At 44.1% G+C, this 15709-nt stretch overlaps 1 protein-coding gene across 1 annotated transcript in view; it reads right to left on the bottom strand.

Annotated features, from left to right (window-relative positions):
- Positions 1–15709, bottom strand: part of CFAP221 (cilia and flagella associated protein 221) — a 126558-nt gene that overhangs the window by 93684 nt on the left and 17165 nt on the right. Inside the window, exons 4-6 of the mRNA XM_027965037.3 lie at positions 13660–13746; positions 13403–13501; positions 11331–11431 (exon numbers count right to left, since the gene is read on the bottom strand). Coding sequence (XP_027820838.2) covers positions 11331–11431; positions 13403–13501; positions 13660–13746 — 287 coding nt within the window. The remainder of the gene's footprint in view (positions 1–11330; positions 11432–13402; positions 13502–13659; positions 13747–15709) is intronic.

Below are 15709 nucleotides of genomic sequence, written 5' to 3'. Positions count from 1 at the left end.
GAAACAGGAAGAGGTAACATTTCAGTACCTCTCATTAGCATGCTTTCATTTACTTATGTGTGCAGGAAGAATAGCACTGTATCTGATCCATAATGCTGTCTAAGATTAGAAACGAAGTGATGGCTGGGGTTACCCAGTTATAGAGCAGTTTCAACATCTGCAGGCGAAAGACAGCTGAAAGGCCTCTGCATCCCATGGTTGGATGTTGGATAGATGTTGGATAGAAACTGTAATGCTACTTTTTGTTATTTACAGAAGCTGTCAAAACACAGTTCACCAAATTTTAAACCACCACAGTTGTTTATAGGTAGTTGGCAAATGTCCATGTGGGATTTTATCTCAGCGAGGAAAATTTACAACTATCAAATCCAGCCCATGAGAACATAGTTGATGAATAGATACAAGTCTGCCTCCTGACCTTTTGGAAAGTGACTGAGGTGCCACCCAATCCTCAGAAAGGCTAGACCCAGACCACACCTGCTTCTCCCCAGAAGCAACCTCAAAGAGAGCAAACTTAGGATATTAAATGAAAATTCTGCAACTTCTGGCAATTTGGTCTAAATTGGTTATATATATATATAAAGAGAACATATATTCTTCTGAATCTACCCTCTGCTAAATTTGTGTTTTCCCATCACCTTTGTCCTTCCCCATAATGTGCAGTATTTTTTTTTCTTTAGCTATAGAAAGAATGGCTTTACTCTGACATTTAAACACATAAACGTCATTGGAATACAGGCTCCTCTGTCCATGGAATTCTCCAGGCAAGAATACTGGAGTGGGTAGCCATTCCTTTCTCTAGGAAATCTTCCTGACCCACGAATTGAACCCAGATACCCCACACCGCAAGCAGATTCTCCACTGTCTGAGCCAGGGGAGCCCTATATATAAAATAGACAACTAATACGGACCTGCCGTATAGCACAGGAAACTAACTACTCAATACTCTGTAATGGCCCACATGGAAAAAGAACCTAAGAGAGGGTATATGTATACATACGACCGACTCACTTCACTGCACACCTGAGACCAACACAATAAGGCAAATCAACTACACTCCAATGCATTTTAAATAAAAATGAATAAACAAACATGTAAATGACATTGGGACCCTCAGACATTGCTGGTAAGAATGAAAAATGGTGCGGTCACTTGAAAAACAGTGTGACAGCTCCTCAAAATGTTGAACACAGAGTTACTATTACGGCCTAGAAATTCTGTTCCCAGGTATGTAGCCAACAGAAACGAAAACACTTATCTGCATAAAAACAAATACCTGTTTATAGCAGCACTATTCAAAGTAGACAAAAAGTGGAAACAACTCAATGTCCATCAACTGATGAGCCGATAATAAAATATGGTTTATCCATATAGTAGGATATCATTTGGCACTAAAAAGGAATGAAGTACTGATGCGTGCTACAAGCTGGATGCAAACTGAAAACATCAGGCTAAGTAAAGAAGTCAGTCACCAAGGACCATAGACATATGATTCCATTTTTAGGGAATGTCCAGAATAAGCACATGTATGGAGACACAAAGTAAATTACAGTTGACGAAAGGCTGTGAAGTTTGAGGGAGAAATGAGAAGGTGGAAGGTTCTTTCTGGGCAATAAAAAGAGCCTAGAATTGTGGTGACGATTGATACATACTAAAAACCACTGAATTGTATGTTGTAAATTAGTACATTTTGTGATATGCAAATTCTATCTCAATAAAACTTAAAAAAAATATATACACCAAGAGAGGGTGGGGAGGATACATTAGGAATTTGGGGGTAAGAGAGATACACTACTACATATAAAATAGATAAATGACAAAGATCTACCATATAGCACAAGGAACTATACTCAGTATTTTATAATAAGCCATATGGGGAAAAATACATAAATATATATATGTACAATTGAATCACTTTCCTATACACCTGAAACTAACATAACAATGTAAATCAACTATGATCCGATAAAAAAGAAACCAATTTAAAATACACACACACACACACACACACACACACACACACACACACAGATATAAACATGCCAAGAGAAAGAAGCTGTTAGCCCTAGAACCTACAGCTACACCCTGACTCCTCCCTGCCTGCCCCACCCTGGCCTCTCTCCCCAGCTCATGCAGAGTTCCTCACAGGTTGTTTCGGGGGCTTCACACAATCCCTCTGACATCAGCCCAGTCCCAGAGCCTTAGAAACCCACCTTCAGCTTGGCCGCCAGCCTCCCCACCCCGAGCCTCTCAAAGCAATTTCTCTGTAAGTTGTCCACCTTTGTTGAAGTGTGAGCCAAACTGTCTGGTCTCATCTGCGCATCATTCAGGCAAAAATCTCCTTGGTGATGACAATGATGATGGCTGTCAACTTTCAGGGCCACGTAGCTATCACCAAGCAGAGCCTGCATGGGAATCTAGACCCTGCACGGTGTTGTCTCTTTTTCAGTTTCTTTACTGAGGGTCCTCACCGGCCAGGCAGGTAACACTGAGCGGAGAGGGTGGCCTGCGAGGCAGCAGGGAGAGGTGGGGCCTGTGGCGCCTGGCAGAGGCACAGCCCTCTGAAGGGGCAGTGTCCATGCTGTCCCTGCTGAGCTGATTGCGATCAGATAGGAATCTGTGCCTGGTACTTCTGGAGCTTTCTTTTTTCAAAAACAACAACAAAAAAAACGTGGAAATCTAAATTTCATGTGAAATCTGATTTTTCAATGCTGGCAACTAACTGAAATTTTTAAAATTTATTTTAAAGAAGTATAGTTGATTTACTATGTTGCGCTAATTTCTGCTCTACAGCAAAGTGATTCAGTTAAACATGAAAGTGAAAGTCACTCAGTTGTGTCTGACCCTTTGTGACCCCGTGGACTATAGCCTGCCAGGCTCCTCTGTCCACAGAATTCTCCAGGCAAGAATACTACAGTGGGTTGCTGTTCTCTTCTCCAGGGGATCTTCTGGACCCAGGGATAGAACCCAGGTGTCCTGCATTGCAGGCGGATTCTTTACCATCTGAGCCACCAGGGAAACCCCCCAGCTATACATATATATAAATGTGTTATGCACACACATTTTTTTCATTTTCTTTTCTACTATGGTTTATCACAAGATATTGAATATAGCTCCCTGTGCTATACAGTAGGACCTTGTTGCTTATCCATTCCCTATAAATAGTTTGCATCTGCTAACCCCAAATTCCTAGTCCATCCCTCTCCCATCCTCCTCCCCCTTGGCAACCATAAGCCTGAAATGTTTACAAAAAATAAATCATGTGAACCCCCACTATGTGGACTAAACGGAGCAGGTCAGCAGTTTAATAAAATCAGAAGCACAAATTCGGAACGGGCAGATGGATGACATGCTAAGGGATAAACCATTTGTGCCAGACAAGATAGGATTGTTGGAGGGACACATTCCACCCTCTGCAGCAAGCTGATCCTCAGAAAACCATCCTGGGCTTTAGCTCTTCACAAGGAGCTAAGAAGGGAGAGACTGAGTTTGAGGGGCTGAGAAGGGAGAAGGCTAAGAAGGAGCCGGAGGCATAGGTGCCAGAAGCCCGTGCCCATCCTGTGAGACACATTAAGAGGTGGTCGGTACGGCTGGAGGAGGTGCCAGCTCTCTGGGTGCGGAGCGGGGCTACTGGGTGAGGTTGGCTGCAGAGGCAGTATCTGCATGGGCGTCATTTCTGGCCCCAGAGTGGGGCCTCATAAGCAGTCCCCAGAGAAGCGATGGAGCAGAGCTGGGGGAATTTGTATTCACTCAGGGGTGGGGGCTGGGGGCTGAGGGCTGAGGCAGGGAAATAGGAGGAGCTGAGCTGCAAATTGGGGCTTCCCAGGTGGCTTGGTGGTAGGAAATTCATCTCACAATGCAGGAGCCACAGGGGACATGGGTTCAATCCCTGGGTTGGGAAGATCCCCTGGAGGAACTGGCAACCCACTTCAGTATTCTCGCCTGGAGAATCCCATGGACAGAGGAGCCTGGTGCGTTACAGTCCATGGGGTCACAGAGTCAGACACCGCTGAGTGACGGAGAACAAGTGACTGCAAATCGGCCTCGAGGGCAGGCGGTGGCCTGGTGGGCTCCCAGGTGAGAGGTAAGACTGGAGGTCACAGGTGAGGGATCACTGCTTCTTACTCACCGAGCAGCGGCCGCAGCAAGTATTAATAGTTTATCACAGATCATGTTGCTGCAGCTGCCCTTCAAACCAGAAGTGCGTGTGCTCTGTGTTATAACTTCTCCTTCCTTTAGCCAAAGTGCCTAGTCCAACTTTTTTTTCTCCAACTAATCACATCCTGGGATCCATTGTATTAACATAAATCCAGTATTGCATGTCTTGCACATAACTTTTCTAAAGAACCTTAATTTATGAACTATATGTATCAGAATAGTGTACATAGCCATGTAATGTAAAAAAAGAAAAATCTGTGTAATTAATGCCACCAACTATCCAAGTCTAACAGCAACTGGAACAATAAGTGAACCATGAACAGTGCAAGGTCACACTGAAGAGCCCCTCTGTCCCCAGGAGGGAGCACCAGGAGTAGCCAGCCCTATACTCTCCATCGTGACACTACCCATCAGGAGATAATCACCCTGCCAGGCAGCAGCTAACATCACCTCAACCTCACACGGAATCCGCATCGTCACTCCAGAGAAGGGCAATTCCAGAGCCAGATAAAGCCGGACAGAGCTGACAAGCGGGTGTGTGACCCAAGGGTGTCTGCTTGCTGTGCCTTGTGGGCCTTGAGGGGCGATGCTACAGCCCCTCTCCTTCACCAGCTGGAGCTCCCAGTGACAGACTCCTGGGTGCTGTGGCTGAGGACTCTTCCCATGACCTTCTCCAGAGAAGTACCTTCAGCTGAGGGCTAGGCACCCTCACCCCTGCCCTGCACTCCTTCATGGGTTCTGCCTTAATAAATCATGGGCAATGAATCCTTATTTCCGCTTCTAAGGAACCTAAGGCCCCACTGCTACATTTAAATATTTGCAATCAGTGCCTGTGAAAGTGTTGCACTCAGTATGTTGGAAAATTTGGAAAATTCAGCAGTGGCCACAAGACTGGAAAAGGTCAGTTTTCATCCCAGTCCTAAATAAGGGCAATGCCAAAGAATGTTCAAACTACCGTAATATTCTGTTAATTTCACATGCTAGCAAGGTAATGCTCAAAATTCTTCAAGCTAGACTTCAGCAGTACGTGAACCAAGACCTTTCAGAGGTACAAGGCGGGTTTAGAAAAGGCAGAGGAACCAGAGACCAAATTGCCAACATCCGTTGGATCATAGAAAGAGCAAGGGAATCCCAGAGAAACATCTACCTCTGTTTCATTGACTATGCAAAACCTTTGACTGATGGAATACAACAAACTATGGAAAACTCTTAAAGAGATGGGAATACCAGACCAACTTATGTGTTTCCTGAGAAACCTGTATGCAGATCAAGGAGCAACAGTTAGAACTGGACATGGAAGAAGGGACAGGCTTAAAACTGGAAAAGGAGTACGTCAAGGTTATATATTGTCACCCTGCCACCAACTCACTTCACCCTGAGCTGGGTTAGGCGTGCTACCTCAGAACACACTGAGTTAGAAATTAGAATCATCCATTTAAGAAACAGCTCATACAACTCAACAACAACAAAACAAACAACCCAGGACTTCCCTGGTGGTCTAGTAATTAAGAATCTGCCCGCCAATGCCAAGGGACACAGGTTAGATCTCTGGTCCAGGATGATCCCACATACCTCGGAGCAACTAAGCCTGTGAACCATAACTAGAGAAAGCCCGCACACAGCAACAAAGACCCGGCGCAGTCAGAAATTTGTATTAAAAAAGATCAATACCCCAAGGATTGGAATACCCTACGCCTTTAAAACAAACAAATTGAAAAACAGGGAGAAGACCTAAACAGATATTTCTGCAAAGAAGACATACGGATGGCCAATAGGCACATGAAAAGATGCTCATCATTGCTAATTATTAGAGAAATGCAAATTAAAACTACAGTGAAGTACCACCTCATTGTCAGAAAGGCCATCATTAAAATATCTACAAACAATAAGTACTGGAGAGAGTGTGAAGAAAAGGGAATCTTCCTGCACTGTTGGTGGGAATGTAAGTTGGTGTAGCCACTGTGGAAAACAGTATGGAGATTCCTTAAAAAACTAAAAATAGAGCTGTCGTGCTGCTGCTGCTGCTGTGTCACTTCAGTTGTGTCCGACTCTGTGCGACCCCAGAGACGGCAGCCCACTAGGCTCCCTCGTCCCTGGGATTCTCCAGGCAAGAACACTGGAGTGGGTTGCCATTTCCTTCTCCAATGCATGAAAGTGAAAGTGAAGTCGCTCAGTCGTGTCTGACCCTCAGCGACCCCATGGACTGCAGCCTTCCAGGCTCCTCTGTCCATGGGATTTTCCAGGCAAGAGTACTGGAGTGGGGTGCCATTGCCTTCTCCAGAGCTGTCGTATGACCCAGCAATCCCACTTCTGGACATACATCCAGACAAAATTATAATTCAAAAAGATACATGCACCCCTACGTTCATAGCGGCAGTAGCCAAAACATGGAAACAACCTAAACATCCATCAACAGAGGAATGAATACAGAAGATGTGGTGCATAAACACAATGGATGCCATTTGCAGCAACATGGATTGACCTAGAGACTATCATACTAAACGAAGTAAGTCAGAGAGAGACAAGTCTCATATTTCATTTCTTTGTGTAATCTGGGGCTTCCCAGGTGGTGCTAATGGTAAAAAAGCTGCCTGCCAATGCAGGAGACATAAGAGACACAGAGCTGATCCCTGGGTTGGAGGAGGGTACGGCAACCCACTCCAGTATTCTTACCTGGAGAATCCGATGGACAGAGAAGCCTGGCAGAGGTGAACGAGACTGAAGTGACTTAGCATGCACACACACATGTAAAACATGACACACATGAACTTATCTGCAAAGCAGAAACAGATTCACAAACGTAAGGAACAGCTTGTGGCTGCCGAGGGGGAGGTTGAATTGGGAGGGATGAATTGGGAGTTTGGGATTAGCAGATGCAAACTGTTGTATACAGAATGGATAAACAAAAAGGTCCTACTGTATAGCACAGGGAATTATATTAAATACCCTGTGATAAACCATAGTGGAAAAGAATATGGAAAAGTATGTGTGTATATGTACGCAAGAGTGCGTGCTAAGTTGCTCAGCCATGTCTGACTCTTTGCTACCCACCAGACTGTAGCCTGCCAGGCTCCTCTGTCCATGGAATTCTCTAGGCAAGAACACTGAAGTGGGTTGCTGTGCCCTCCTCCATGTATGTGTATATATATATATCTGAATCACTTTGCTATGCAGCAGAAGTTAACGCAGCATTATAACACAACTATACTTCAATAAAATAAAGAATTGTCTATTCGTGAGATGAGATTCATGTATCCTCAGTAATACCATTGTGCCTGGCACATAGTAGGCATTCTATAAAAGTTTGTTGAATGAATGAATGAATGTTGAATAAAGAACCTATGCAAATAATACCTTCAACCCCTAGGAGAGCCTAAAATTAACAGAGGACATTTCAGAAGAAAGTCCTTTCAAATACTCACCCTATCCTACCCTGGGGTGCTACCAGACATTATGGATTGCATGCAGTGTGGGCAGCTTGTGTCATTAAAAGTTGGGGAAAAGCCATTAAGTCAAAAGCATCAAGTCTGGGAAAGGTGTTGTTGGCTAGAAACAAAATAGCACTCTTAAGTTTTGAAATATTTGTGAAATTATCAAGGTGTTACACACAGTAACTCAAGTTTTATAAACTGTTTAGCTGAAATTTTCATTCTGATTACAAATGAAGGGCATGATGTATAAAACACCTTGAGAGAAGCCTCCAGGGAAGTAAGCAGATTTGTGTGTTTAGAACCAAGGCTGGGCTTCCTTGGTGGTCCAGGGGTTAAGACTCTACACTTCCACAGCAGGGCATATGGGTTCGATCCCTGGTCCAGGAAGTTCCACATGCAGTGCAGTGTGGTCAAAAAAAGAGGAACCAAGGCTGACGTCTGCATCCTTTCCTTCTGTCTATGCACCAGAGCTCTCAACCTGGACAGCCTGGCTTATGGTCCAAACAAGGAGTGATGTGTGGAGGGAGAGGGAGAAGAAGAGGGAGGAAAGCAGATGAACTAGGAAGTCAACTGTTTCCACCACTTTGGTTTTGGTTGAAAATTGCTATTCACCCATTTAAAGTAAATAGCTATGTTTGGCATCAAAATGCATAGAGTGAGCGGGGGTGAGTAGTCTTGCCAGGAGGGATCCACCTCTGTTAGCCCCTTAGGGTCCCTGCATAGACCACTTAGTGCTGAGGAGGGTCAGTGAAGACAAGGTGGATGAGGGGAAGGAAGAAGTGCCGGGAAGGAGTACTGGCTGAGCATTTTGGGGGAAAAGAGAGACAAGAAGAGCCAGGGGCCAACAATTTGGCATTAAAAGGTGACGCTGAAGCTATGCAGACTGGCAATTACACCTCTAGGTGCACAATGTAGAAAGCTCTGGAACACACACCCCAGACCATGCACAAGGATATCCAACAGCAGTGCGAGTCACAGCCAAAAAAAAAAAAAAAAGTAGTGGCAATAATCCACAGGTCTGTTAGCAGTGAGAAGATTTTTAACACTGCCATACACACACACAGCAGTGAACTACGACGGCTCTGGGTTAACATGGTTAGACCAAGAGAACACAATGTTGGATCAAAAAAGCAAGTTACGAAAGAACTGATGTAGAGTATGATTTCATGTATATAAAGATCAGGGACTTCCCCGGTGGTCCAGTGGCTAAGACTCTGTGCTCCCATTGCAGGGGGCCCGGGTTTGATCCCCGGTCAGGGAACTAGATCCCATAAGCCGCAAGGAAGATCAAAGATCCTGTATGCCACAATAAAGACCCAGCATGGCGACCCACTCCAGTACTCTTGCCTGGAAAATCCCATGGGTGGAGGAGCCTGATAGGGTGTAGTCCATGGGGTCACTAACAGTCGGACACGACTGAGTGACTTCACTTTCACTCTTCACTTTCACACATTGGAGAAGGAAATGGCAACCCACTCCAGTGTTCTTGCCTGAAGAATCCCAGAGACGGAGGAGCCTGGTGGGCTGCCGTCTATGGGGTTGCACATAGTTGGACACGACTGAAGTGACTTAGCAGCAGCACAGCCAAAAAGAAAAAGATCAAACACTGGCAGAGCTAGACCATGTGTTATTTAGGGGTGCCCATGTATGTGTCAAAACAATTAAAATAAAGAAAAAAATGATTGCCACAAAATTCAGAACAGTGGTTATAAAGTTACTGGTAGTGCTTTATGTCTTAATGTCTTAAAATCAATTTTCAATGTATCATCATTCTTTAAACTGTGCATATTATTATATATTCTTCTGTATGTGCTATTTATTGATACTTCTTAAAGATTTGTTTTCAAAAAATAAGTAAAGAGAGATGGTGAGTCAGAAGCCCATGGGAAGCCTCTGGGCAGGGGCAGGGTCTCACATCAGCTGAACCAAGGCAACTGTTACAGATCTAAATGGTGAGTTTCACTCAAAGGCCCTGAAGCTCATACACTCTGGTCACCTCCTCTCACCACCAAAAAGCCTTAGTTGCCGCCTCTCTTCCTCTGCTACTGGGTCTTTAGCAACTTGTATCCCCCTGCTCAGTGCCGCGTACAGGCCCTTGAACATGCTCTGACCCCCCACACACAGGCTGAAGCCCACAGTCTTTGCTTACTCTCTGTCCTTAGATCAAGAGGCCTCTAGGGACTTCCCTGGTGGTCCAGTGGCTGGGACTCATCACTCCCAATGCAGGGAGCACAGGTTCAATCCTTGGTAGGGGAGCTAGACTCCACATGCATGCTGCTACTAGGAGTTCACAGGTCTCATCTAAAGATCCTGCGTGCTGCAGCAAAGACCGAAGACCCCACGTGCCACAACTAAGACTGGGTGCAGCCAAAAGAGAAAGAGGCGTCTAGCATCTGCTGGCTATGGGCTGGTTTCATCACCTGCAAGGCATGATCCACGCTCTGCTGCCGCCATGCTTTTGTACACCCTGTTCCCCTGCCTGGACGCCATCCTCATAGCCTACCCCACGGTGTCCTCTGAGGATAACTGGATGCCTCCCTTTATGCGGGAGGACTTTTCCCATCCCCCTAGTCAGTTCTATACTCCCTCTTCTGGACCCCCACAGAACCTCTTGCGTGCCTTGATGGCAACACTTAGCAAGTGGTGTAATTTCTTAATGACATGGTTCTGTCCCTGTTAGACTTTAAGATCTTCAGAATGAGAGCTTTTGTCTATTGGTCTTTTTACATAGGTGATACTCAAAACATCACCCAAGCAGGACTTCACCGGCAGTACACAGCCAGCATGGATGCAAAGCTGGAGCCAGGTCCTGCAGGTGCCCCCGTGCCCAGACTGCTAGGTACTAACAACTTGGTTACTGCATCATTGGAGGTGCGGGGTGGCAGAAGGGGGGCCAGGCAGATGAGCTGGAGGGACAGGGACAGGACAGTGTGTATTTCTCAGCCAGTACAGAAATATTTCAAATTTAACACACTTTAACAACTGGTGTGGCCATTATATCTCAACGTCTAACTGCTCAACATTCATCTTCTTTATGTCCCTAGAGACACATGGCACTGTGCCTGGTAGTAGGTATTCAATAAATGTTTACTGGAAAAATAAGAAACATCTTAAAGTACACCTGAGTCATCAACTATTTTCCCAGCAAGGAGAAAGGACTTGAGATTTGACTTCCATTGCGACCGTCTACTGTCTTAGCCTTCTCTGCCGCCAATCTATCTAAAAATAGGTTACATGTCTGGGCATGAGATGCACGCTGGTCCAACAGCATTCAATCCAATCCCGAGACTTCTATGTGAATACTCCCAGCCTCACAGCCCCTCCAACCACCCCTGTTTGGACCTTCTGGCAGCTGTCTTGCCCCGAGCAGGGGAGCCTGTTGAGAAAAAAGCCTGCACAGGGCAGCAAAACCAAGCCATGGAAAGGGTCAGGTTTCTCCAGCCTTTGTCAAAACTCTAGACCCAGCCATGCCTGAAGATCCACCTTGTTCCTTTCAGGTTGATGACCTAATACACTCCTTTCCTGCTTACGATATTTTGACTTGACTGGGTTTGTTTCCTTTTTTTAATTTTGGTTTTTTGGTTTTTGAGGTTTGTTTTTTGTCTTTGCAACTACAAGTCCAGTCTAATTCAGTTAGGAGGAAAACTTTCCATTAGGTAAACTAGAAATCTAAGTTTTTACATATGTGAGTCCCTCTTTTCACATCCCATGACACTTTGGCAATTCATTTTGATAACTTACCTTTCACCAAGTAGAACATTTGATAGATTTATAAATGAGGGAAAGTCCAGTGTGTTCACGACAGGATAGGCATGAATGGGAATAAGCAAAGTCTCGTCTCCCTAAAATTAACAAGAAAAAAGTCAAGTTAATCATGCTTGAGACTATAATTTTCTTTTTTTTTAATTTAAATTTATTTATTTTAATTGGAGGCTAATTACTTTACAATATTGTATTGGTTTTGCCATACATCAACATGAGTCTGCCACGGGTGTACACGTGTTCCCCATCCTGAACCCCCCTCCCACCTCCCTCCCCATATCATCCCTCTGGGTCATCCCAGTGCACCAGCCCCAAGCATCCTGTATCCTGCATCGAACCTGGACTGGCGATTCGTTTCTTATATGATATTATATGAGACTATAATTTTCAAAGATGAATTTGTAGAACCTTTATTTCTTGTCCTGTTTTCTACCATTAAAAAATATTTCCAGAAAAAAAAGGAAAACATTGCCTTAAAAAAAAAACCTGAGTGCTTAAATATAACATTTGAAATATTGACTTTTCTTAGTTATAAACAAAGTAGAGAAAATTTTAAGTATATTTCATTGAAATTACATTCAATATTATTCAGGAAAGCTAAAGATAATCATATAATGACTTCATGTAGAGACGAAGACATTAATCTGTTTCTATTTCAGAATATTATAGAGAAAACAGTCTTGCATGGCCTGAGATAAAGAAAAACCAGCACAGAATCAGCTGATCCAGACAGCACTGAACAGCCAACGCGGGACCAGCCAGAAGCACAGAGCCCTGCTTCTAGACCTGCCCAGTGCATGACCTCAAGTAAGACTTCTGACCTCCCCACAGCTCATGTCTTCCTTTGCTTTCAACTGGGGATAATTCCACCTTTCTTCAAAAGTATTTTTGAGAATGAAAGCAGATGATGGCCTTAAAAAGTTTAAGGAGCCATAGAAATAGGAGGCACTGCTACCATTGCTGCCTAGTAGCAAGACACCTGCCCTGGTGTGCTATATAATGCCGTTACTAGGGACTTTTGTTCTTGGTACAGAATATTCTTTCTGAAAGCAATATTCTGGTCTCATCTTTAGTTCCCGCTCCCCTTTTAAAAGTTGAAATTTGTTTATTGCTAAAGCATACTCTTCCACTTTAGTTTTGCAAAGTTAAATTTTGTTACCCTTGTGGCTTCTCAACTTATAAGGGCCAGGCATGAAAGTCAGAGCAGGGGGCAGGAGGTGGGGGAGTGCCAGTTTTGAGGGAGGGGCTGACAGCATGTGGATCTGGGGTCTGGGGGCCAAGGATGAATTAGGTAACTTGGAAGAGGCTCACAGAGTACAGCCTTTGGGGTCAGGCCACACAGGCCCCCTTCTCCCTGCAGACCCTCAGGGCTGCCTCAGAGGACATTAGCAATTAGTCCTGCTGCTGCTGCTGCTGCTGCTAAGTTGCTTTAGTCATGTCAGTCTCTGTGTGACCCCACAGACAGCAGCCACCAGGCTCCCCCGTCCCTGGGATTCTCCAGGCAAGAACACTGGAGCGGGTTGCCATTTTCTTCTCCAATGCATGAAAGTGAAAAGTGAAAGTGAAGTCGCTCAGTCGTGTTTGACTCTTAGTGACCCCATGGACTGCAGCCCACCAGGCTCCTCCGTCCATGGGATTTTCCAGGCAAAGTACTGGAGTGGGGTGCCATCGCCTTATCCGAGCCATTAGTTCTAGGTGTTCATAATCGCAGTTCAGGGTTGCTGATTTTCTCACCTAGCACTTAAAAGACGATGTTTAAATTATTTGAAAAGCGTTCAGTAACTCCCAGGACCACAAGAAAAATTAGGTTTTTAGGCCAGGAAAGGTGAGAACAAGCAGTGTCTCTGGCTCGGGCCCAGCGCTCAGCAACCTGAGGCTTCCCCCGCTGGGACCCACATTGCTGGACAAGGACCCTCCAGCCACTCAGGTCGCTGCCTAAGTCATTGCGCTGAGAAACTTTGTATTTGTAATTCCATCTCTTTCTTCTGCTCTTGAAAATATAAGTTTTGATACCATCCCACTCCCCAAAAATTTAATTTTAAGGAGCTTACCTTACAGTGAACGCGGATGCAATCATAATAGTATCGCCACTCATCTGGAGAAAATGTAATGGTGATCCTGAGAGACAAGCCAGGGACAAGGCGGTGCTCCTGGAAGACAAGGGGGCTCTTGTCGGGAGACCCCAGAGACCACAGGAGCAGGACCACAGGGACCACACACTACATACTGTGCCAGACAGACCCACTACATGGAAAGCCACATCCAACAACGAACATCGAGGGAGAACAGGTCACCCAGTGACACGTACCTTTTTCACATAATTGATCTGGAAGTATTTAGTTTGCGGGGGTAAAATATGAACATGTATGTCTTCATCGCAAATATTGACCAGATGCTGGAGAGAAAAAGAAGCATTCACATGAACACACTGCTTTATCTATCTGCATAGATATTTATACCTCACCTTGTTCCTAAAGGGAGGTGGAGATATGGTGTGCTTTTATTTTTATTGTTTAAATTTTTAAAAAAAATTTTACATTGAAATAGCTGATTTATAATGTTCTATCAGTTTCACATGTACAACAAAGTTATTGAGTTACACATATACCCATTCTTTTTCAGACTTCTTTATCATTTAAGTTATTACAGAACGTTGAGAAGCATATCCTGTGTTCTATAGTAAGTCTCTGTTGATTATATATTTTATAGGAGTGTATATATGTCAGTCTCAAACTAATTTATCCCTTCCCCTCAGCCTTTCCCCTTTGATAACTGTACAAATTTGTTTTCAGAGTCTGTTTCTGTTCTGTCAATAAGTTCATTTGTATCGTTTTTTAAGATTCCATATGTAAATGATATCATACGGTATTTGCCTCTCTATCCGTCTTACTTCACTTAGTATGATACTCTCTAAGTTCATCCATGGTGCCACAAATGGCATTATTTCATCATTACTCTAGGAGGTGAGTCCAAAAAGATCTTGCTGGGACTTATGTGAAAGAATGTTCTGCCTATGTTTTCCTCTAAGAGTCTTTATACTATCCAGTCTTACATTTAGGTTTGTAATCCATTTTGATGTTTTTTTTTGCATATGGTATACGTTCTACTTTCATTCTTTTCGGTGTAGCTCTCCAGTTTTCCTAGCACCACTTATTGAGGAGACTGTCTTTTCCTCCACTGTGTATTCTTGCCTCTTCTGTCATAGATTAATTGGCCGTAAGTGTGTAGGTTTATTTCTGGGCTTTCTCTCCTGTTGCACTGATTTGTGTGTCTGTTTTAGTGTCAGTACTCTACCGCTTGGATTCCTGTAGCTTTGTAGTCTAGTCTGAAGTCAGGAAACCTGATTTTTCCCATTCTGTTTTTCCTTTCTCAAGACTGTTTTGGCTATGGTGCACTTTTAAACTTTTTAAGTGATTCAAAATCTGTCATATACCACTTAAAGAATCATGAAATAGATACAACAAATACCATTGAAAGAATAATGAAATATGCCCATGTGAATCAGCCCAGCCTAAGACTTTTCCAGAGCTGCAACCCCAGGTGCCCTTCTGTGTGACCTGGCACACTCCCCTCTTCTCATCCTGACCAGTCACTTGTGTACCTTTTTGTTGAACTCAACTTACTCCTGTGATTCAGCTAAGCTAAGCCGTCAGTCACCTGCTCACCCTCAGTTTCTCTAATTACATGCCACTTGTCCTGGGGACCTGGTGACACTTAGGCAGTCAAAAAATCAGGAAAAGGAGTGTGGAGAGGACAGCCCTCAATCCATCCCTGGGGCTAATAAAACAGAACACAAAGTCAGGAGTTCTCTCCTGGAGTCAGGAGCAGGCCCTCCTTTGAGACAGAACAATATGCTTGGTAAGTTAAGTGGGTGTCTGAGTAGAGATGTTTTTCCTTTCTCTACATGAAAGGGGAGCAAGGACTCTGGGTTCTGGGATCTGGTCTTCACCTGGGCAACAGGACAGTTAAGAGGCCCTTGGTTTTCAATGTCCAGACCAGAGGCTGGGTATGCCACATGGCTTACTGTCCAAGGCCTCAAATTCACTGAGTCTCTAAGTTAGACTTAAGATACAATCTCTTGATGAGATGACATCAAGGCTTGCATCGGTTAAAAGTTCTCATTGGTCATCTGTAAATATTCTTAAAGCGACTCCTTTGGCATATTTTTTTGGACTATAGTTGATTTACAATACTGTGTTAGTTTCAAGTATCAAATTCAAGTTTCAGATTCTTTCCCAGTATAGGTTATTACACGATACTAAATATAGTTCCCTATGCTATACAGTAAGTGCTGTTGTTTATCTGTTTTATATATAATAGTGTCTGTCTGTTAATCCCAAACTCCTAATTTATCCCTC

This window comes from Ovis aries, chromosome 2 (genome assembly GCF_016772045.2).
Source record: "Ovis aries strain OAR_USU_Benz2616 breed Rambouillet chromosome 2, ARS-UI_Ramb_v3.0, whole genome shotgun sequence".
NCBI lineage: Eukaryota > Metazoa > Chordata > Mammalia > Artiodactyla > Bovidae > Ovis > Ovis aries.
This window is presented reverse-complemented; position numbering and strand designations above follow the sequence as displayed.